A 22,893-nucleotide genomic window follows, 5' to 3' on the forward strand; every position below is an offset into this window, starting at 1 on the left:
TGCAAATTATACATTGTATAGTTAAAGAGAATTTTCACTGCTCCAATATTGTTTATTAGATATTAGCAAGCCCATTTCAAAGTAAAATCTTAGGGGTTCTAATTATAAAACGATTTTTAAACTGCCATATTATATTACAGTACTTACATGTATTATAGAAATGGATATAGTTCTGTCACCTAAATAGTCTTAATTATATATATATGACCATTTATAAGAGTTTTTCCACAGAATAGATACAAGATACCACAACAAAAATTACATATCAATTCCAACAACAACTTACTCAAACTCTGATTTCTCAAATCTCAAATATGCAAATTCTCCCTCCCTCAGTGGAATTTCCCACTCCCTAATACCAGGCAACATGGTGTTGTTATTACATTCTTCTGCAGCTGGGAATTTAACTGTTCCGCTTGCATTTCTTAGAACCATACTGCAGCCTGAAATATACAGAAATATTATTAGTAAAATCAGTAGCAACAGTTGATGACAATCAGACCAGAACAGCTCCAGTTATGTCACTTTTGAAGGGAATGTCGTTAAAACAAAACTGGTTTTATTATTGCTTGCTTTTGTTGCCCTTTTATCTGTGGCATTGTCAAGCAGTTGAAAGTCAAGCTGGTAATATACTAAAGAAAGTTAGAAAAATTAGTGACAGATTAGGAAATCAATATTTATTTAACAAAGACTTTCATCACCTGCAAAACTGCCAAAATCAACAGCAAGTACAAAAAAAGTTTGCTGAATTCACAAAAAATCAATTCAAGTTTGGTTATTTACACAACGAATTACACAAAGGTAATAATCTAAAGAAGTTAAAACATAAAATTTTTTTCTTTTTCTACTTTGGTGGTCGACAAAAAAGGTGCAACTTCAGTTTGCTGCAGTCTGTACAGAAGTAGACAACTTTTCAAGCTGTTACCAACACTGGAAACTACTAAAGTTTTTGTAATTGACCGCATTTTCTGATTAAAGTACTAAATCTAACAAACTTAACATACCATTTGCTGCCAGTATAAAAGGGAAAACTAATAAAATATATTAAATTAGTTAAAATGGACATAATATTTGGCACTATGGCACGACATTATGCCTTGGCAGATTTCACTATTTTCATATTCATGCAATCAAAATTTAAGGTGTCTGTGAACGTAGAAATGCTGAAAATAATAACCCTTTACACAATGTTAAGTACAAGGCAATACTTGACCGAATCTGAATTTTAGAACCAATACTGAACCGAATACAAGCAATTAGAAACAACTTGTCGCATTTTTGATCATGGAACACCTTAATGTAATCAAAGACTGAAAAAATTACAAATAAAAATGGAAAAACTTTTAGAAACAAATTAGAGAAAGTTATCTTGAACCTTTGTACAAACTGTAGCAAGTTGAAGCAGCACCACTTTATCGGGCCTGGCCAGGAACATTTTGGCAGGTGGGCAGTGAACTGCCCTCCTCGTTGGCATCTAGCAATTTTGTCATAGGTGTATTGTTTCTTATATACCTTCTTTGTAAGGTTTAAATATCAGACCAAAAGACGAGATGGGACATATAAGCCAGCCCTACAGTCTGTTCAAAAACCTTTTGGGTTATCAGCCAAATCACCGTACATGCGAAAAACAGCCTTGAAATGTCATTACCTTAAAAACAATAAAATTTCGAAATTTAATCATTTTATGTGTTGTTTAAAATCATTGACGCCGACGTGATTGAAATGGTCTTGGCCGACAATCAACTTCCATTATTCACATTCTATAACATTTGTAGCCAAAGTAATTGCGAATCAGAATCTTCTATTTAGAAAGCTTTTGCCAAAAATTAAGCAGTCACTCGCCTTAAGTGGCCAGGCCTGTCATTTTACATATAGCCTGTATAGCCTATGCAAACTTAAACTATGTACTTATTCCAGAATGCACAAGTATCTACGCCAGCGGTTCAACATCAAGCGGTATCTACCCGATTTGGCTCAAGGAACGCTTCCAGTTCACCTACGTCTACTGTGATATGGAGCTTGTTTCAACAAAGAAGGGCTGGACAACAATACAAAGAAGAATGAATGGGAAGATCAACTTTGAAAGGGGATGGGACGATTATTTCAGAGGGTTTGGAAACCCAAGGGGTGAACACTGGCTTGGATTGGAAAATATGTATCGTTTGTCGAAGCAAAATTCTACTGTCAATCAAATACGTAGAACAGTTGTACAAACACCTGCAATTGGATTCGATCTTGAAGACTGGGATGGAGTGAAGGCATTTGTACAGTATGGAATTTTTAACCTCAAATCCAAAACACAACATTACTTATTAGATGTGTTTAGTATAGATGACACTTATAAAGAAAACTTTAGCGTTTCACCAGTAACTGGATACAAATTCAGTACACCAGATAGAGACAATGATAATAACAAGCATCAGCATTGTGCCAGAAATGAAAAGTCAGGGTGGTGGTTTTCTTACTGCAAAGAAGCAAACTTAAATGGAGCTTATCCTAAATTCAAGCAAGAAATGAGTTCAGGATTGATTTTGTGGAGAGGTTGGATTAATCTTAATCCAAACAATACTGCTTTAAGATTTGTATCAATAGCGTTGCACCATGGAAAAGCTGAATTACGGACAATGCATTAACCTTCTCCAATGCCAGTTTTATGAATATTTCCAAAGTTTATTAATCTATTTACTATAAAAATAGCGTACTGTACATTGCGTAGTGATTGTCAGATTTGCAAAATTGTGCTTTATACCACTATAGATATTGAATAGCAGCACATTATATAAAAGCAAAAAAAATCCAGTCGCTAAATTTTGCCAATAAAAGTTGTAAACTACTGTCAAATCCACAAATTTTAAGGAAAATTTCAGTAGCTTATATAGGTAATCTTTTCCAAAAAGTGTCCCAAATTTGGAAAACATAAAATGAAATCACAATAGTATGCTTGCTCAATGCTTGCCTCAAAGGAATTGATTGGAGTGCTGTGTAGGAAAAAGTTAGACATCAACTACATAATACCAGTTGGTCAACACAAAACTTCCAAGGCATTTTCTGTGACATCCATTGTCACATTTTGAAGGGATTCAACAGTAATTTTTTCTGTTAATTTTAAAAAATGCTGCTACAAATTATGCAAAACAACAAAGTTTTGTATAATACTTTTATTCCAGCGACTAAAAGTACGGCACCTAGTGTGCACGTAGTAGATTTTTCTTTTAACACAAAATCCGAAAAAATCTGTTAAATAGCATCTCGATTTTCACAAATCTAGATGATAATTAAGCTGAAATACAGTTACACATTATTAATCCAAACCACTTCGTTTCATATAAAACTGTTGGCTTAAGGTCATGAAAAATAAAATGAACCTTCTAAATAAAAAGTACTGCTGTTTGTTTCAAAATATGTCCGAACATCCTGGATCTAGCTTCAATCATAAACTATGATACAAGTAAGTTGTATTCTGGCAAAAGTGTATTCCACATGAGTTACATCGAAGATCTTTGACATGAGTCATAGTCAAGCGGTGTCAACTCAGTTTGGCCTTATATTATAATTTGCCTTATAAAGCAATTTTAAAGTCAATTACATTCAGATGTTTAATAAACAGACCATTGGCTTCAGCTTAAGAAAGTGACCAGGCCTGTGAGGTGGCATCACGTTATGTCATCACAATCAGTCATAACAATAAGTAACTTGCCCCAGATACCCTACACAACAATCCTTAATGACGCAAACTACGGGAAAAGCTTGAGCTAACACAAATCTCGTAAAATAGGTTTAATTAAATATTATTGCTTTCACAAAACAAATTTTTCTCTGTTAATCCCCATAGACTCAAATTTGAGCAAAAAAAACATTTAATTACTTTCAAACAATCAAATCTTGTAAAAGTGACAAGAAATAAACAAAAGATCTGAAGATCTGAAATAACACGCAAATTGCAATTCCAGGATTTTACTTGGCATCTTGCCGCTTGCAAAAGAAAAAGCAGAGAAGAAACCACCAGCCTCAAGCGGAATGCAAGTTGCAGGGTTAAAAATAAAGCCAAAAAGTAAAGCAAGCCTGCTGTGTCAAAGTGCATGCAGACGTAACTATACGTACTATTTAACAATAGGACTTCCAAGTCACAAATAAAAATATTCATTAAAGAAACAAAAATGTTACATGGCTGAACTTGCCAAAAGTATGTGAGTTTGTTTAAAACAAAAGGCATTTCCTCACAACTTTTAAAAATCACGATAAAAGCACAAATAGTTTACGCCAAAATCGGTCTTTATACCGTAAATAAGTCAGCCTTATTATAGGCTACAAAATGATCTCTAGAAAATAAGTTTTGCACTTACATTGATAGATATAAAAACGAGTAAAATAGTATTAAAGATTTAAAAATCAAACTTAGAGAGCCGCTAATGTTTTAAGCCACTCTAGGCTTTTAAAAATCCTAACACCCTGTTAAGGTTTGCAAGCCCTAAGTAGGCGCCCATGGAACCCATAGTGTAAAGCAAGACAATTGCACCCTTGAGACTTTTGAAGAATATGGCTACTACACTGCACCACAGCATTTGACATTTAGCTCTAAAAAGTTGAGCTAACAGGCTCTCAATTTTGCCTACCAAACTGCTACATGAACCTGATGCACCATTTTGCATCGAACTTTAGATGTCCTGCACCTCTGAGGTGCTTTCCAGCCTGGAGTGAAACAGAAAAAATTGTACGTTGTCATAAGTGATATTCATTCATTCATTTTATATTCGCCTTCAATGTTGGGGATGAAAAATTGTGCTGACGCTGGTAGTCCCAAACATATTAGCAGTTACAATAAATATTTTCAAAAAATTAGACGAACAAAAGTGAAAAGACCACAAGGGCAAAATTAGCATGTAGCATTACAATAGTAATGAATGAATGTAAGAAACATTTTAGCATCAGCACCGCCACGAAACCCAAATTACAAAAAACATTCAATAATTAAAACACAATATTATAAAATAAAAGTCAAGCTGATATTTTGGCAGACATAAGCATTTTTTCATCATCATGTTTTTAGTGCAAGTCTGCAGTTTAAATTTAAACATATTCTGGGTTTGATAGCCGTGCTAACCTTCCATCGTTATAGCCACGGGCGCTAACTTAGAGAGTCCGTGGCACACTAGACATGTTAAACATGTTAAAACATGTTAAAATCATAAAAGCTTCTCTAAATACTGGTTAATAGACTAAATAAAATCATGCAGAAACATAGTTTAAGAATAAAATACCTCATACATTTTTGGCAAAGTGAGAGATCTATTAAAATCACTAGCAATTTTGGGGTTTAGTAAGACAAATGCACAACCAAATGACGACCCAATTTGAGTAGTTGGGGTCTACTATACAAAGGCATCCTGTGGTTGTGCATTGGTATACTAGACCCCAATTTTGCATAGGGAACTTTCTAAAACGGAGTTTCTCTGCGAGCTAAAAAAACAACGAAGCCAAACTTTTCCTGCACAGCTTTACGTGCTTTTAATTAGGCACAAGCAAATTTACAAAACAAACAGTACGATTTTGGTAGCCTTCATGGATGAGTAATGAAACCAACTCAAAACAAACAATAGCCAGCAATAAAAAACAGCATCTACGCATAGAACTGTGTAAAAGGGAATTTCCCTTCTGCGAAATCTAAAAACAAATTGTGAAAAAGCAGTTACTAACAACGAACCTTTTGAAATAAACATCAAAAACTAAAATTGAGTTAAAGTTTGTGATTAATTTTACTTGGACAAAAACTACAGAAGCAGTTACAGGAAAAATATTACAGGATGCCAAAAAGTTAAAAGGAAAAAAGCTTAAAATGGAAAAAGAAAAGAGAGAACACCTATCAAGACACGTCATTATCATCATGGCCAGCTTTAAGCACTACGCCATCTTATTGCCATTTGTTAGTGTTTCTTCAGGACAAAATATGTGGAAACTTCATGCCCATGGTCAGTGATTGCAAAAAAATTTGGGTTGCAATGGTGGTTCGTTTGCCTATCCTATGGTATTGAGACAATAAGTACCGGTACTTATGCTTATCACATCATGATGGTTGATAACAAATTCTACCAAGTTTTAAATTTTACCTTAATTTAAATTAAAAGTATTTTTGCACAGAGTATAGCCAATAGCGTTTTGACGTTCGTATTGTCAAGATTTCACATTTTAACACAATTTTAAGAGCTTTAAAATATTGCCTAGTTTTTATTTAACAGTATTTTAAATGTTACCCACAACAACAGAATTATTCGATATGATGTTATAGGCCTATTACGTAGCTAGCGTAACCAGCATACAACAAACAATGCGTAATCAATTTGGGTGGTATTAACTTAGCGTTACGTCCGAAAATGCCATAGTTACCGGTTTATTAGAAGGACTAATTACGAAATGAATTCCCACCGGCTACTGTTACCTACATGCGACGTTAATGATTACCACGAGTACCGGTAATTACGTAACTCTCATGCATTGTACGGTACCGTACGTCGTAAAGCAAAGTATGCTACAATAACCAGGTAACGTACGGTATCATGAACATACCAGTATAAACCAAAAAATCCAGTGCTGAGGATTCAAAGCGTTTTAAGAGAGAAGTTATGCAATAGTCTGGCAATATATATTTTTTTTGATTAATTATTATGCCACTGGTATTACTATTCATGTGCTAATAGCCTACCGGTACCGTAATCATATGTTTGAAATGTTTACATATAAAATCCAATGGCCAAAACGTTCACAATTTAAAAAGAAACTCGACTTAGATCGGAAATACGGAAGACGTAGGCTAACTAGGAAAAGCGTTTTTCGTCAGGTCAGTTTTTAAATTAAGTCTAAGCCAATTTTAATTTATCTCTTTAAACACAAGAACATACCTCCAGCGACAAACCAAACAATAGTTGTCACAACAGTTATTAAAAGCTTCATGATGGTACCGTACTTCTTTCAGTAGCATATATCGATAATGCAGTCTTTCTTTGGTTAAAGTTAATTTAAATGAACCAGCAGCAGTTCACACAGATTCCAAATCTTTGACGTTAGCCTGGATCAACACAAGAAGATGATTTTAGCAACTAGACTTCATACTTTGTCTTTTTCATAATAAAACCTTCAATAGTTACCGGTAGTTTAAAACCTTTCCTTACTCAATAAATTTAAAACAAATTCAATTTTGACTTTCACATTGTACATTTTAGAATTAATTGTTTCTTCAGAATGCGCTTTGTTAAAACTTAGAATACATTAATGACGTCTAGTTTGTAAACAAAACAAAACTGTTTTTATCACGTGCAGAATCCTGCGTCATGCTATGCTCGAGTGATTTTAAACTTTCAGGGCAACTGGCTTGGTAATTGAGGAAAGCATTCTCTTTTTCGTGTTCTGAATGATGATTAAAATGGTTCCACGACATATGACCGCGGGAAAATGACCGCGAACAAACTCACCGGGGACAACTGAACGTGACGTAAATTGACCGCGAACAAACTCACCGGGGACAACTGAACGTGACGTAAATTGACCGCGAACAAACTGACTGTGATGTAAATTGACCGCGAACAAACTAACCGGGAACAGACTTACCGGAATGAAAATTGACCGGGAGGTAAATTGACCGTGCAAGTGCTGAATTATTGTGTTTAAGTTGATGGTAGTATATGATATGTAAAGTAAATATTTGTTTGTAACTATTGACGACGTCCTGACGTACAGCTTCAATCTGACAATTTACTTAACTAAAGTGTCCATTGTTATTGCAATGAGTCCATTGTTACAACATGAGATAGGCTACAACGTATTGTTTCATAATCTCATCAAACAACTCGTCTAGACCGGGAAAATGCATGTAACAATAGGAAATCTATGAATAAAGGTGAAAAACCCGTAGGGTCACCCTACACCCTACAAGGGGCCAAAAAACTCTACGAGTGGCAACCTTGACTGCAATACACATACTAAATTGGATAGTGACTAGATAGCGACTAGATAGTGAATTAGAATTTTGACCTTTTGACGGCCAATTTGTCGCCGGTTAATTTGATCGCCGGCCAATTTATCGACGGTTAATTTCATCGCCGGCCAATTTGTTGCCGGTCAGTTGTCCACTACCAGTTGTCGCCGGTGAGTTTGTTCACGGTCACTTCTCGTGATCCCGATTAAAATGCTTTCCACTTTACAATTTAGGTAGATGGGTGAAATAAAAAGCTTGTAATTTATGTTGTATAACCCGTGCTAAATATAAACTTATTTTCATTGTAAGATATCCAGTTTACCTGCAGTTGTATCGTCTAATCCAGGTCTGCACAACTCAAAACACGAAAGAGCCACAACATTTAGAAATACAGTAAGCTACTTACCTCAGGCCGCGTGCAAACGATGCGAACAATAATCTTTTTGGTGTTTTTGCCAACGCAATTTTAAAAGTGCAAAGAGTAGATAGAATTTCAAAATCACCAATTTAGCTCTCTCCAATAGACTACTGCCTTATCGTGGCAAAAGTACTTGAGTGCCTCGATGAACTTTCGAGCTGCACCGAAGGAAAACTTGTTTCCCAATGTATACCCATACCAGGTCAGGTCGAAAGCAAGAGATCAGACTAAAAGTTCCAATAACAAACGAACTTGAATGTCGTGTTGAAAAGATCGTGCTAAAATGTGTGTGCGTTAACGCGTAAAAACTAAAGTCCCTGTATTTGATTAATTATTAAATTTTTTTATTATCCTATAACTAATTCCCAACTTGGAAGATTTGATGCTTTTCGTATCCGACATTTATACAGTATTACATAGAACGTAATGTTTCAATATTTTGTCTTCGTCATTTTGATCCGCGCGGTGACGCAAACAAGCCAAGGCAAAAGTCTATCAGACAATTCCGAAATCTAGTATAAAGTAGAGATTAAGGCGTCGGTACATAAAAGCAAATGTGTCAACTGACACTCCTAGAAAATGAAAATAAGTTCAAACGTGGAAACATTCAAAAATGAGCAGTTTTTTTAATGGAAGGGGTGCGTGGATGAGATTATAGGCGTGATGTGTGGTTGGTTTATCTCACCAATCATGATCATCATCCTTCTTATCGAGCATGATCCTATATTTTACGAAAAACCGTAAATTCAGTCAGTTACCGGTCTCCCCATTTACCTAGCGAAATTCGACAGCTTGAGCTCCTGTTTCCGCAGTGTCGCAATATCCACTGGCGGGGCACTGGCTTCATCGAGCGGTAAATGGGGCATCGAGACGTAAACGGCGGCGATAGCTCTCACTGGTACAACCAGTATTTCAATGAATGTAATTTTCATAAGTGTCCTCAGCGAAAATTCTTACCGCACCTTGCCGATGATGATTAAACATCGAAAAGAGTTTGGCGACAAGTGAAAAAAGTCCGTGACATGACGTTCCATGCAGATTAGTATTGGAAAAGTCAAAAGAATGCAAATGCCGTGTTTTTTACTCCTTTCCTTTCTTCTCCCTTCCAAAAAGTGATGAAATCTATTTCGCTCTATTTGTTCCGCAAAACGTGCTTTAATTGTTAAGGTAAGATGCTGCCACACAAATAAACCGACCACAATTAAAGCATAAAGGTGGTTTTAAACAGTATCCACAATCCGCTTTTTTACGCAAAACGTATACGCATATTTACGTACGTAAACATACAAGTTCATCCTTCTGTAGCGCACAAAAACGGATGGCATATTTTTATTCGCTTTTGCTCATAGTAAGTAGTTAAGCCAATTTTGACATCGGCGCAATCGAAATATCAAGCTCGTTTGTAATAAAAACTGCTTGTAGCTTATTATAGGTGGGCAGTAACGCTGTACTTTTTCAGTACCGATTTCGGTACCGTCATTACCTTTGCAAAAAAGTACCGAATCTTTGTAGGCTACCGAGTTACTTTTTTCGAGAACTTTCCATCGGTCCCAACACTCGGTACTTTTCACGTCATAATTTTAGAATTTTAACAATTATGTTTTAAAAAATACATGTTAATTAATCCTAATTACTAATTTTAATTTCTGTTGATGTTTTTTAGTTTAGAAATATGAAGTCAAATTGCAAGCAAATAACATCACATAAGTTTTGACCTGGAGTAACCTTTACCGAAGGCATAATAACGACAAACATTGCATTCGCAGCAGGATTTTTACACCAAAATACCGGTACCGAGTACGTGATGTCCTGTCGCTTACTATCTGACAGGGTGGCGAACGTAGTACTCGATATACCGGGTACGTTCGCCACCTTATCGGACATCACGTCTATTTGTCGAAAAAGTCTGTTTTTTTCCTTGTTTCAAAATTCGAATTTGAAGTCAGTTGAAACGAAAAGACCAACAGATGCTGGTTGGGAAGGCAGACGCAATCGTTGACCAGGAACAGCTCAACTACATATATACAGCGTAATGTCTTTCGTAGCGCTATACTAGTATAAAAATAAGTTTTCTATATCATAGCCTACAATATTTGCGTGTTAAGAATAATGCAGTTACACAAATTACTGACTAAATTAATGTACTTTTTTTAAAGCTTATTAGCATATTTCAGGTTGTGATTTTTTGGTGATAATTTTCTTTTATGAAGTATTTCAGTTTTTTAAAAACTCTAGTCATCAAAATCAGTTTGTTATTTGAATTCTATGATTATTTTGCGGAGTTGTTGGCGATGGCAACAGAAGGTAAAATTCCCCAAACAAATACCATGACCACATTTTGATCCATACAAGAGTGGTACCGTAGAGCGTAGGTCTAGCCTAAGCAGGAGCATAAGAAATAGAAAGTCAGCATCTTTTTAGACCTTTTCTTTTTCAGCGTAGTTCATAGTTGTCATTATTTCTTCTAGGAAAGATTTTGGTACAAAACAGTTTGTACACTGATTGGTCGCCACCATCAGTGTGGAGATCGCTAGATTGGAAAGTTTTGTGGCGGTCGTGATAATAAATTGTAATAAGTTATATAATTGGCATCTTAATAAGCGATTGTGTGTTCTCCAGTTAGATGCAATTGAATATTTAAACAGGTGTTATTCTTGGTCAATCTGTTATTCAAACAGTGTAGCGCTATACCGACATAGACCTACTGACCTATAGTTGAAGTGTTTCAAGTAGCATTTCGTTTCACAATGTATAAAGTGATGGTACTTGGGTAAAAAGCTCGTAGACATAAAATGACATGTCTTTATGTAGTAATGAAATAGCGTGTATTTCGCTGATTGGCTGGTAGGTTTCGATAAAAAAAGCATAGGCTTGGGTTAAAATGGCCAACCTATAGGCTAGTTTCTTCAGTCTCTTTGTTCCAGTTTTGTCTGTTTTTCTCTTCTGGCTCGCTCATTATTCAATTGAAGTGATAGCTCTATTCGAATGTGAAATGGTGATGAAGTTGTTTCTGATGTGACTATGACTATATTTCGGACAATAGGCCTATAACAATTTAGACTTTATGAATGTTGTCCTGGGTGAAAGAAACAATCAGAGATAGCATATACAACAGAGTCAAATAAAAAATAGTCTAGGAGTTCTAAAAGAAAGACTAAAGCCTTTGGCTTTAGGCCAACTTGAAACGATCAACATCGCCATCCCCACAGTTTGCTGGTTTTGGGTGAGATATCACACAAGTTGAACAGTTTTTTTCTTGACTTCGCACATATGTTGTAGGCCTATTTGCTTTTTAGCTTATACTAAATTTTATTCCAACACCCAAGAGAAAATCTGAACCCTGGATTGAAAAGAAGTGGCAAAACCAACATAAGGAAATTACATCTTTTCTTTTTCACTGCTAATGAAAGAGCTTCAATTAATGAATAAATTCTTCAACGACTACTATGTTTTAATTAAAATTAAACCGGAGTGCACTAGAAACACAAACAACGATTGTGGTTTGTGTACCAGATACAGTGAACATCACCTGTTTCCTTGCTCACTAGAATTTTGTGACCCTGGCATCTCCGTGAAAATTTCCAAATTATGCAGTCTAGCCCATACCACAATAGCCAATTAGATAGACCTTGAAAGCTATATTCTGATATTTCTTAAATCTAATCGAGAAACTGTTGACTAAGTTTTTGTTCGGTTGGTAAATATTCTTTTTAGTAAATATGTATGTAGTGCTGTTGTTGGCTAGACAGAGCAATCACTTAAGTTTACAATTATTTATAGTAGGAAACTTTCACCTCCAATTCAAACATTGTTTAGTTAATATTTCAATGATAATACAATCATTTTATGTGAGATGTTGAAAAGCTTAAAAAAATGATCGTTTGTTTAATTCATATTTCTTCATCAATGATTCATCCCATGTTAGTCTGAAAATTAATCCTCCTAATGGACATTTCATGCTAATTATCCCACTAAGTTAGTGCTGGGTATCTCACTTCCTGACAGATAAACTATGTAAAGCGCAAGTTGAATAGGCCCTGACATTTTGTCAAGAAGTGTTTTTTCTTTATGCCTATTTCACTATTCTAGCTAGGCCCTGTCATCTTTTTAGAAAGCCTGCGTAGTGTGTAGCATTCAGCTTAAAAATGTTGTTATACTTTCAACACTTAAATTCAGTTACATTTTGCTTAGTACTCAAAATTATGCACAACGGCAGTAAAAAGTTTGGCAAGTGAGCGGTTAATATTGATTTTGTACAAGAAAATGTGCTAACAGCTGCTGTGCGAAGTGGGAAAGCAGCTTAATTTTGTAAGTTAGCAATTTATAAATGAAGCCACTATTACACTCTTAGGTCAATGTGTTTGGGTTAAAAAATGTACGTTGGTTTTAGCAGCTCAGCTATGTTTTCAGCCAATAACCTCAATAAACAGTATCATTACATAAAGGAAACATGTTGACTAAAGTGTGCCAGACTAATATCATTATTGTGGCATCTGGTATAATACACGGCAAAAATAAATGCATGCACGAAGCAACATACAAAGACTGACGAAGCTAGTTTAATGGTATGTAACGTCCATATGTCAAAACGCAGTGCATGGCAGAATGTAAAAACATTGAAGAGAAGAATTTAAACTACGGTAGTAATATTTATAAGTCGGCCACTTTAATGGCAGTTTTAATATGGAAAATATGGAGACGTTCGAAAATGATCGTATAATATGGCTGCCTGGCTGGTCATGTTTTTGTGGTTATTGGAATATTTGGCAGCTTCCAGCATTAAAAAAGCAAACCAATTAAAAATATTGAACTAATATAATATAAGTAAGTGTTTAGATACTAATTTTTAGTTGTTGTAAGGTTTACTGCCTTTATTGCTGCAACATTTTTTAAAAACAATTTCATTTTAATCAAACAAACCTGTATCGTAATTTGTTATAAGCTCAAGTATTTCAAGTATATATTCTTTACCAGCATATTGGTGCTATCTGCTTGATTTACACAAACATATATTACATATGCACTGAGGCATGGCATAAAAATAGTATTTAAGTCATTTGAAGTTGTAACAAATACAGTTCAAATCAATCTACTAAATGCATGGCCATTGCTGAACCAAATTGATACCACATCTGTGTAAATTAACGCAGACTTGAACCCAGAAAAATGACTTTTATCACAGTAGAAGGTTTACTGACCCGAACCTCTGTCAACTTGGACCTAAAAATTATACTTTTTCCTTTTGTAGGGTTTCCAGGTGATTTTTTTTAAAATCATTTCATTAATGTTTTAAGTTAATTTACTGGGTAACTTGTTGTGTGTGGATGGAAGGACAACATGGGTGATCTTGTTCAAGCAGCTGAAACTTTCATTTCTAAAAATTTCAGAGCAGTTTTGGAAAGTGCAGATTTTCTTCAATTTTGTGTTCATGATGTCAAGGCTATGCTGAAGTTGGAAATCGATGAAGTAAGATTACAATTGGCATGTTTTGACTTTCCGATCAGTTTTTTTTTATAACTGCTACCAGTATTTAAACAATTTTTATAACTTTTTATCTTAAAATTTTTGTTGTTAACTTGTATGACTTTTATACAAGTTTTTGTTTGATAAAAACTATAACAAGTTTTCAACATTTCAGCATTTAATTAATGAGGATAAGTTCAAAAGTTTAGTTCTCTGGACAAACCATGATATTAATCAAAGAAGAAAACATTTTGCTGATTTATTTCATCTCGTTCAACTCAACTCATTGTCAATGAAATTCCTAAATCAAGTTGTCTACAAAGAAGTGAGATCAACTGAATGTCAACTTTATTATTATTATGTGAATTCGTTTGAGGCTCACAGTTATTATATGATTTCTTTATATCTTGGATTGTTTGTAATGAATTTTGTTACATTCAGGAATAGTTAAAGTGATAGGATTTTTTATAGAAACTGGTCCACCAATCGGCTGGCTGTGCAGATTTACACGCAACTGCTTTGTTTTCTCAGAAACCAGAAAAGATTGAGAACAAAGAAATGCGTGAATTATGTTGGTTATTTTTTGATGGCTACTTTTTTGACTAAAAGTTATAAAAATTTTCCAGAAAATGTTCATTAATCTCACGAATGTATCCAGTACATTTTAATGTATTGAAATGTGTGTTAATTTTGGAACTAAATCAGCACCAAAGCAAACAAAGACCTGATGTACTGACTTTTATTAATCTTGTATAGGTCAGTCTGATGAGATCCTTGTCATTGGTGGAGTGCATTGTCCACAAAGTGTTGTCAAGTTCAACACCAAGACAAAGCAATGGAGTGACATGCCGGTATGTTTGCTTGCTAATGAATGAGTTTAATTCGAACAATCAATATATGTATGATGTCATGGGCAGCTGTCTTATTGGCTTAAGATTGTGATACTCGAAGAATAAGTTAAAAGCATTCACTTCACTGTCTTATTGGCTTTCCACTGTGTGGTTTTAGCTCAATGTAAATATTTTTAGCAATCGTTCTATTTTAAAATCACAAAACTTGTGTTACTTGGACAAGCTTCTAATATAAGCAATATTGAGAGTATATGCAGTAAAAAGTATCATCCAGTGAACAGTTTTTTTGGCTACAAAACATCGTTTGGGCCAAGATTTATTTATAGTTTATTGTTACTTGCAGAAAGTTTCTGTACTTAGGCCAGACCAACTCTATTGATCACCTATAATGCAGTAATTACATTCAATTCAGTTGATGCTGACTTTATGCAATACTGTTTCATCCAACAGAATACAAACATTGCTCGGTTTTATCCATCTGCGGTAAATTACAATCAACAAATTTTATTGATGGGTGGTTATGAATGTGATTCTTCCAAGAGACCAGTTAAGAATGTGATTCTTAACTCTGTTGAAATGTTGGACTTGAATGGTGAGAATCCAAAGTGGGATATCAACTTGCCTGATATGGAAGAAAAGCGATGGTCATTTGGATCAACTTTATTGAATGGTTAGTTATTATGATGTCATAACAGTGCGATTACTTGTTAATACACACGATTCTAGTATTATAAACATCCTTATTTATAAACTTCCTCCGTCATTCACAATGTTCCCGAGAAATTGAAATAAATTGAAATTGAATTGAAATAATTTAGGCGATTGTGTGTTCTCTGGCTAGAAAAAAATGTGTGTGTAAAATTTGCGTTTGGGTTGTTTCGGTTTCTTACTTTTTTTCGTTCTAAAGATACTTCTTATCTTTTCGCGAAAATGTTTTAGATGTCTGTTAAGTAGGTTGAGAAAGGGGAAGTAACTCTAGCAAAACAAGGGTTTGAGTTAAGTTTTGTTTAATTTAATTTAGCCTAGCTGCCCATTTTATCTATGACACGTGTCTATGTGGTAGAGTAACCTACTTTTCAAGTGCTTGCACCCTGTTCAAATTGTAACTCTTCACCTGAACCAGTTGACAAGAGCAAATGTCGTAACTTTATATTTCCCAAATTCATTGATAACACTGCATAAGGCTGCTGTGGCTTGAAGCTAGCTTGAATCATAATATTTGTTTACCACTGGTTTAAACCATTCACTAATGTTGTGAGGTTTTGGAATTAATTTATTAAAATAAAAGACTTCCTGGATAAATATTCACCTGACTGTGTCTTGTAGGTCTTGTTTATTGCACTGGTGGTAATAATGACACTGGTTGCTTGTCATCATGTGAAAGTTACAATCCTGAGGAGAGGAAATGGTCGTTGATGACCAACATAAATCAAAATCGACAGGACCATGTATTGGTCAGTGCACTGGGTAAGTTTAGTTTTTAAACCTAAACTTTTTTCAAAGTTGGTTCAATTTCATTGAAGTACACCGAGTATAAACTTGCTGCACATCGGCTCATTTCTTACGTCCATTTTTCTCAGCTAACTTTTACTGATTGAATATTTACTAAATGTTACGTAAACTCACCTGAAAGCGAATTGAGTTCACTGTTTAAATAAAGTGTCAGAATATGACATAAAAACTATAAGCAGCATAATATAGATAGAGCAACGAGAATTGATAAAAGATAACTTCATGTCCCACTGTGAAGGATTTGACTTTTCCTTCATGGAGTGGGGCAATGATCAGAGAATATTTCAATCCTATTTCAAGTACAAGTAGCGTATTTGATCGGTTGATGGTTTATTTTGAAAGGTTTGCTTTATGCTCTTGGAGGATATGACGATGATGACAATGACGTAATAAACACAGCAGAATGTTATGATCCACAAAACGGAAAGTGTGAATATATTCCTCCGATGAAAAGCTGCAGATCTTCATTAACTGCTGTTGTATTAAACAATGAAATATACGCGATAGGTGAGTCTTGCTGCAAATGACTTTCAAATGTTGAAAGCGAAAATTATTATTTTTCGTCCAAAAAAAGGATATTTTTTACCCAGACACTGATGATATTTTTGTTGAAACAAGTTACTGGCTGAACCAGAATTTATTTATACCGTACTCAGTATCTTTTTTTTCCACTGGATTGTCAGTTTTTGCTCTTGACAAATGACATTCTTAGCCGATACACTATAACTTGTGTTAAATCAGGTGGACATGACGGTTCAACTGATCTCTCTTCTGTTGAAAAATACAACCTGGACACGAAAACTTGGATTGATGTTCCATCTATGAATGAGGAAAGATGGGGTGGATCAGCTTGTGTAGTGGATGACCTTATATGGGTGTTTGGGGGGTGAGCATGATAAAATGTTTTACAGTTTTTAATATACCTATACAATAGACTGAAATTAAGATTTCAGGTACGGATTAATTGATGAATTGAACGAATTAAAGATGAGATAGTATAACGGTTTTCTTAAGAGCGTAATGTCTAATGCAATGTTTCCAACCTGATGTCCATGGACCACTAGAGGAAGGTGAAGGTCACGATGGATTTGGGGAATTCAATTGTAAACTTTTTATTTCATGCTTTGATATTCTACACAATTATTATGGACGTGTCGGGCCACGGAGATGATAAATTGATCCCAGAGCTAATATTTCATTAACTTTATTGATCATAATGTCATCATAGAACATAATAACAAGATGTGTTAGTGTGTGGCCAAATAAGATATGGATATAAGACTCAAAGAAATTGATTTTGCATTTATCTGGTGATTAACTGGCTGTGAATATTTGGGCAGTTTGTTATAATTTGCCATAAGATTTGTTGTATTAGCCTATAACCAAGTCAGAAACTACCTTTATTCCATATCAGCAAATTTAACAATAATGACCCCAGCTAAAATTGTTGACACGATAAGATAAGATAGTGTGCCCATTTTGTTAAACGAATGACCTGCAGAAAATGTGACCGAAGTTAATAAAGAATATGACACGAAACACACTACTTGGCACAATTAGTACTCTACCTGAGCATCGAAACTTAAACTAATTTACATAAATTAGCATTTACAGAATTCTTCCATTTTGTCTCACATTTTTCGTTTTGTCAATTAGTGTTGACCAGTGACAAAGGAATAATAAGAGGTGAAGATAAAACGATAGCGAACCAATACACGATAACAAAACAATGAGTGATTGCAGCCGCTGGTGACAAATCAGGCAGGCGTGAAGTTTGGATCACCCTGCTTTGTAATCGTCTATCGCAAAGTCTATCATGTGCAGTGGAAGTTAATTAATTTGAAGTTAAAATCTAGTTTATTGCTGCCTGGATAAGCTGGCCTTGACCTACCTATAATGAATGAACTTAACATTGCTTGAACTTACTTCATATTTTTTATAGAGATTATGCCAAAACAGTTGAGTTCTATGATCCAGCCACCAACAAATGGCAAGTGGTGACCAACATGGACAGAAATCGAGATTGTCCTTGTGTTCTTCCTGTTTGAACTTTTTGTTGAAACAAAAATTTTCATTCAAAAAAAAAAGAATTTGCCTAGTTGCGCATAAAATCATACAGTGTTACAATTTTATATATTTCCTCATCTTATCACTGGTTGTTTTATATTGTGAATGTGAATTATCGCGGGACTAGTCATACCTACATGCAGTAGCCCTCTGCCTTGGTTGTCTTCAAAATTAAGATTAATTTTAAACGTGGACTCCTTGTTGCCAGTGACCGAATTTTTTTACATTGTCCAAAAGAATATTTCATTTTCTTTAACAGTTTTGTCTTTTTACGTGTCTTTAAATTGTGCTTGTGCACTTTGTGCGACATCAGCTCTATGTGAATTGAGCATTTTGTGTTATTTTAATCACATGTTAAGTGCCTCGCATGAGTTGCAGTTTTTTACGTTTGTAAGCGGTTGGGTTTGGAAGACGGTGTTTCCATTGTCTTCAAGTTGTGTTGTTGTAAACATGTATCCGTTATTTACCACACTGTTACTGCATATTTTCATACCTGTCATAGCTTTTTTCTCAGTACTTGACATAATCAATCTGTTTGTGTTTGTTAATCTGTTCCATAAACGTGTTATCTATCTTACACCAGTGCCTCATTGTACTAAGATAACCTCATTAATTGTCAAAAAACATGATCTGCATTGCATTATGAGCTCGCTGAATTCGAAATAACCCCTGTGTGATTGACAACTTATTCTCCAAAGCATGTTTTCTGCATGATTTATAACCACATTACCATTATAATAATAGACAGCGTTTATTAAAACTTAGTTCTTTCATTAATGATTTATCAATACAATTGTCACCTAAATTATAAATCATCGAGTCTAAAATTCCAAATTATTTCCTGTTTTGATAAGCGCATTTCGCCTCAAATTGGAATTCTGTTTCTTTAATTCTTTCCTTCAGTGTATATATGTACCGTTGCATGCTATGTTTTTAGACACTTTGAGATTTGGAAAATGGGAACGAATATGTATGATCGAGAACGAATTGGTCGTTCTCTTTAATTGTTTGTGTAATGTAAGGAGTTGTGCTTGTCGACAATTGGCTTTCCTTAGACAATAATATTGTTGCATTTTCTCGTGTTGTCCGAAGTAATAATGAAAAGCATTAAAAGCGAAATTAATCAGAATTTCAGTGATTAATAATATTGTAGCCTATTTGACTGAAGTCTAGGAATTTCTAGACAGAGTTGTAGCTAAGATGTAGCTAAGTCATTGAATGTTAACGCAGTAGCACTGGCCTATAAGAGCAGTATTAACTGGTTGTCTCAAACCAACAGAAAGGCGCCATTTCTGCGTAGATTTCTATCACTTCGAGCTGCCTGCTTCTCCAGCTGTGCTGTGGCAAAAACACCAGCTATTGTGCGAACCACTTGCTAGAAGGGAATTTCCCTCCTTCAAGCCTCGCAATGGTGTAATGACATCGAAAAGTGTCAATAAGTGCATAGGCTATGTTGTGTTACATGTTTGGTAATTCATTAAGTACTTAAAATAATTCGGTTTCTTACTTGTTTTCGTTCTAAAAACCCGTCTTATCTTTTCGCGAAAATGTTTTAGATGTCTGTTAAGTTGGTTGAGAAAGGGGAAGCACCTCTAGCAAAACAAGGTTTTAATCAGTTTTGTTTAGGATGTTATTAATTATTTATTGTTTGTTAATAATTTATTATTGATTTGGTTGATAGTTTGTTCTTGGTGCAATAGAGAAAGTGTAGGCTTTTATCTTTGACGTCAATAACACTTGGCGAACTCAAACTATGAAATCAGTAATTTTGGCTTTAATTCAGAAGTTGTGGAAAACAGAATTTAAATATAAGTAGCCTAATAGCGGATCTGAATAAAAGGAAAGCAGTATTCGACAAGAAATCGTGTGTGCACAGCGGTGTATTGGAGGGGGACCCCCCACTTTTTTGTGTCACGAAGTAACGGGTCGCGATCTGTGTACGGAAGCCTCAATTCTTTGTTTATTCATTATAAATCAAAATTGGCGTAAGATGAAACACTTCGGCGTGCATAATGATGTACCTCGCCTGCAAGTGCGTGACACAAGTACAAGTGCCACACTTTCCATAGATGGCCAATAGTGGAAAGTTTGGCAGTTTGACGTACGAGATTCATCAACGTGCCTGCCAAATTTTATTTTCATGGCAATATCTAGTAAACAAAAAAGAAAAGCTAATTGATTGAAAGCCAATTTATTATAATATATTGCAATAAGTTTATATTAACATGATAGCCACTTACCAGGACTTCCATACATAAATAAAATAGCACTGATAGAAATTGTAGTGTTTGGTGTCATGTAAAGCTTCTTTATTTATATCAGGTGAGGACGGATGGCCTCGGGCTGCAGGCTTTGACATGTATACATATTTGATATATATCAGGGCCCGCCGACTGGGTAAGTTGCCCGCCCCGCATGTATATAATCAGGTCGGTTATAGTAGGTGCAGTTGAGTTTGGGGAAAAGAAGGCACACCGCTAAGTATAATAAAGAAACAAAAAATTTGTAATGGAATGATTGGTTTTGATTGTTGAACTTGACTGTCCAGCCACTCCACTACAATGTTTGATTGTCTAATTGTTAATTGCACTCGATGTTTATGAGTCTCAAGGTCGTTGTCATGCTTTATCAACCCTGTACTCGGTTGCTCAGCCAAATGTTAATTGTCTTGTGAGGCTGACCAAACAGTGTTGTCAAACTCGACACTGAACTTCTTTAAATTGTACTCATCAATAGTTTGCACAAGGATGTTGATTGTATAAACTGATTATATTGATTCTTCTTTAAGCGATTACATATAAACAGTACTTTGACACATCAGCAACATAAAGACTTTTAGCTTATTGTTTGCGACTGTATTACATTGCTGGTAACTGGTTATTATTTTCTAAGTCTCTAGCGACTGTAAAGTTTTTACAGCGGCTTAACGTACATTAAAAAGGCACAGCTCTTACGTCACAACTTTGAAATAAAACTCAGGAAGTGATTGTGACGCGGTGTTATGTTTCACGTTAGGTCGTATCGATACTTCAAAACGAAGTTTCGATTTGTTATCTAAATACTTTTGTCACTTTAATCATAACAAATTTAAAGCTTTGCCCACGCCAATTTATCGCCCATTCTTTTAAGTATTTTATAACGATAGGCTAACTGCGTGTGCTCTCGCCTTCTGAGATAACGTCATTTTCCCAGGTCACTGATTTTTGCTCAATAACATGTTTTGGGACAGCCGGCTGAACTTTGGTATCACTCTGAATATGCTTGCACGACCATGTGAGTTATGATGTCATTTACCCAAGGGAAGCCTTAACCTTCGGTCACATGAAAAAAAATTCTCAAATTTCCAACTTAGTGCAAACTGCCAAACTTGCCAACTTGCCGCCCTCGCCTTCAATACCCACATGATTAGAGGTTTATTAGGGATTATTGTACGCAGGTCATATAGAATAGTTTGGCAAGTGTCCTGGCACGCTCGTTGTGCATGTTTATCGGCTGTTGGCAGTTAAAGTAATGTATGAAATCTTTGTTTAATATTTAAATTTTTGTTTAAACTTATTCAGTGTGCATTACAAGCTTTTATTTAATTGTTTATTTTTTATTACTATCCATTTATATCAGTGGCAGTAACCTGGTCATTCTACTAGCATTGAACATACCAACCAACAGATTTGAATACAGTAATTTATTTTTTTAATCTCATTAAAAAAAGGTATTTGTTGGCCTGTACTAATATGTTTAAATAAGGTCAAACCACAGTACATGATAGTATAGTAAGACGTCTGTTTGGAGGACCACTTAAACATAAACATACAAGTATGACTCATCACCAATAGGTAAAACGGCAAGCGTGTAAATGGAAATTTTCCAAAAAATGCGCATAGTATACCTGACTTGGCTTGATAGTTAGCTACAGTAGCGCACTTTAATTGCATTATTTTGCATTTTAAGTCTGGAATAAACCTTCGGTGCACTCAAATTTAGAGGTTAAATTGGTCAACCTGCCTACATTACTATGTAAGTAGATTTACATTTCTGGTGCATCCAAGCATTTTTGGCACTTGTCATTTTTGGTTGTTTGGTTCACACAAGATCTTGCTGATAACAGCCATGCCCTGCAGTCCAAACTGAGGCTAAGTCTATGTAGTGCACCCAGAACAGCCTTGGCGTGCAATTTTTTTCCTTAAGTTGTGTGCCATATTTAAACCAAAAAGTGTCGCACTTACTGATAAGACTTATCAGCCATGGGTAGACTACAAACAAAATTTCACATTTTCACACTCGTTTCGAGCTCTTGGAATGCTAGTTTATAACAAAAAAACAAGAAATAAACCTTCAGTGCACACCATAAAATGTGCTTCTGCACGCACAATGCAAGATACTTTCTACCTGAGCTCTAATCTACGTTTATAACAGTACCACGCTATTGGCTTATTTCATTTGAATAGAAAGCCAGACAGTTTTAAGTTTATCATAGAATAGTGCATGTGCAAACCAAATTATGAAAAACTTTTTGAAAATCCTTTGCCAACGTTTCGTTGCTGTTTTCCACACAAATATCATTTTGATATTTCAATGGTATTTAGTGATTGAGTCACGTTTTGCCAAATTTCCTAACA

At 35.1% G+C, this 22,893-nt stretch overlaps 3 protein-coding genes and 1 long non-coding RNA gene across 5 annotated transcripts in view; 2 read left to right on the plus strand and 2 right to left on the minus strand.

Annotated features, from left to right (window-relative positions):
- LOC143459601 (uncharacterized) overlaps nucleotides 1-22,893 on the minus strand; it is a 218,744-nt gene that overhangs the window by 15,406 nt on the left and 180,445 nt on the right. The gene's annotated exons all lie outside the window — the stretch shown is intronic.
- On the minus strand, nucleotides 47-7,055 carry LOC143458842 (uncharacterized). Its single transcript, XR_013117713.1, has 2 exons — nucleotides 6,894-7,055; nucleotides 47-443 (listed from the first exon to the last, which is right to left on the minus strand). It is a non-coding gene; the product is annotated as an uncharacterized LOC143458842 (long non-coding RNA).
- LOC143460394 (fibrinogen-like protein 1) lies at nucleotides 479-2,765 on the plus strand. The gene is made up of 2 exons (XM_076957884.1): nucleotides 479-801; nucleotides 1,918-2,765. The coding sequence occupies exons 1-2, from the start codon at nucleotides 519-521 to the stop codon at nucleotides 2,631-2,633; spliced, it is 999 nt and encodes a 332-aa protein (XP_076813999.1). The 5' UTR covers nucleotides 479-518; the 3' UTR covers nucleotides 2,634-2,765.
- Nucleotides 13,637-19,396, plus strand: LOC143459703 (kelch-like protein 12). 2 transcript variants are annotated; one of them, XM_076956943.1, is made up of 9 exons: nucleotides 13,637-13,850; nucleotides 14,023-14,172; nucleotides 14,319-14,418; nucleotides 14,604-14,698; nucleotides 15,149-15,368; nucleotides 16,025-16,165; nucleotides 16,553-16,717; nucleotides 16,952-17,096; nucleotides 18,153-19,396. In XM_076956943.1, the coding sequence occupies exons 1-9, from the start codon at nucleotides 13,722-13,724 to the stop codon at nucleotides 18,256-18,258; spliced, it is 1,251 nt and encodes a 416-aa protein (XP_076813058.1). In that variant the 5' UTR covers nucleotides 13,637-13,721; the 3' UTR covers nucleotides 18,259-19,396. The 2 variants fall into 2 exon arrangements, with proteins under 2 accessions (XP_076813058.1, XP_076813059.1); XM_076956944.1 differs by lacking the exon at nucleotides 13,637-13,850 and having other exon boundaries at nucleotides 14,043-14,172; nucleotides 14,307-14,418.

The sequence above is a fragment of the Clavelina lepadiformis genome, chromosome 5, assembly GCF_947623445.1.
Source record: "Clavelina lepadiformis chromosome 5, kaClaLepa1.1, whole genome shotgun sequence".
Taxonomy (NCBI): Eukaryota; Metazoa; Chordata; class Ascidiacea; order Aplousobranchia; family Clavelinidae; genus Clavelina; species Clavelina lepadiformis.

Coding starts and splice junctions, on each gene's coding strand:
- LOC143460394 (XM_076957884.1), top strand. CDS start 519: ATGTCACTTTTGAAGGGAATGTCGTTAAAACAAAACTGGTTTTATTAT. Junction 802..1,917: donor ACACAACGAATTACACAAAG/GTAATAATCTAA, acceptor TACTTATTCCAG/AATGCACAAGTATCTACGCC.
- LOC143459703 (XM_076956943.1), top strand. CDS start 13,722: ATGGGTGATCTTGTTCAAGCAGCTGAAACTTTCATTTCTAAAAATTTC. Junction 14,173..14,318: donor ATCAAGTTGTCTACAAAGAA/GTGAGATCAACT, acceptor GATTTTTTATAG/AAACTGGTCCACCAATCGGC. Junction 17,097..18,152: donor CTTATATGGGTGTTTGGGGG/GTGAGCATGATA, acceptor TATTTTTTATAG/AGATTATGCCAAAACAGTTG.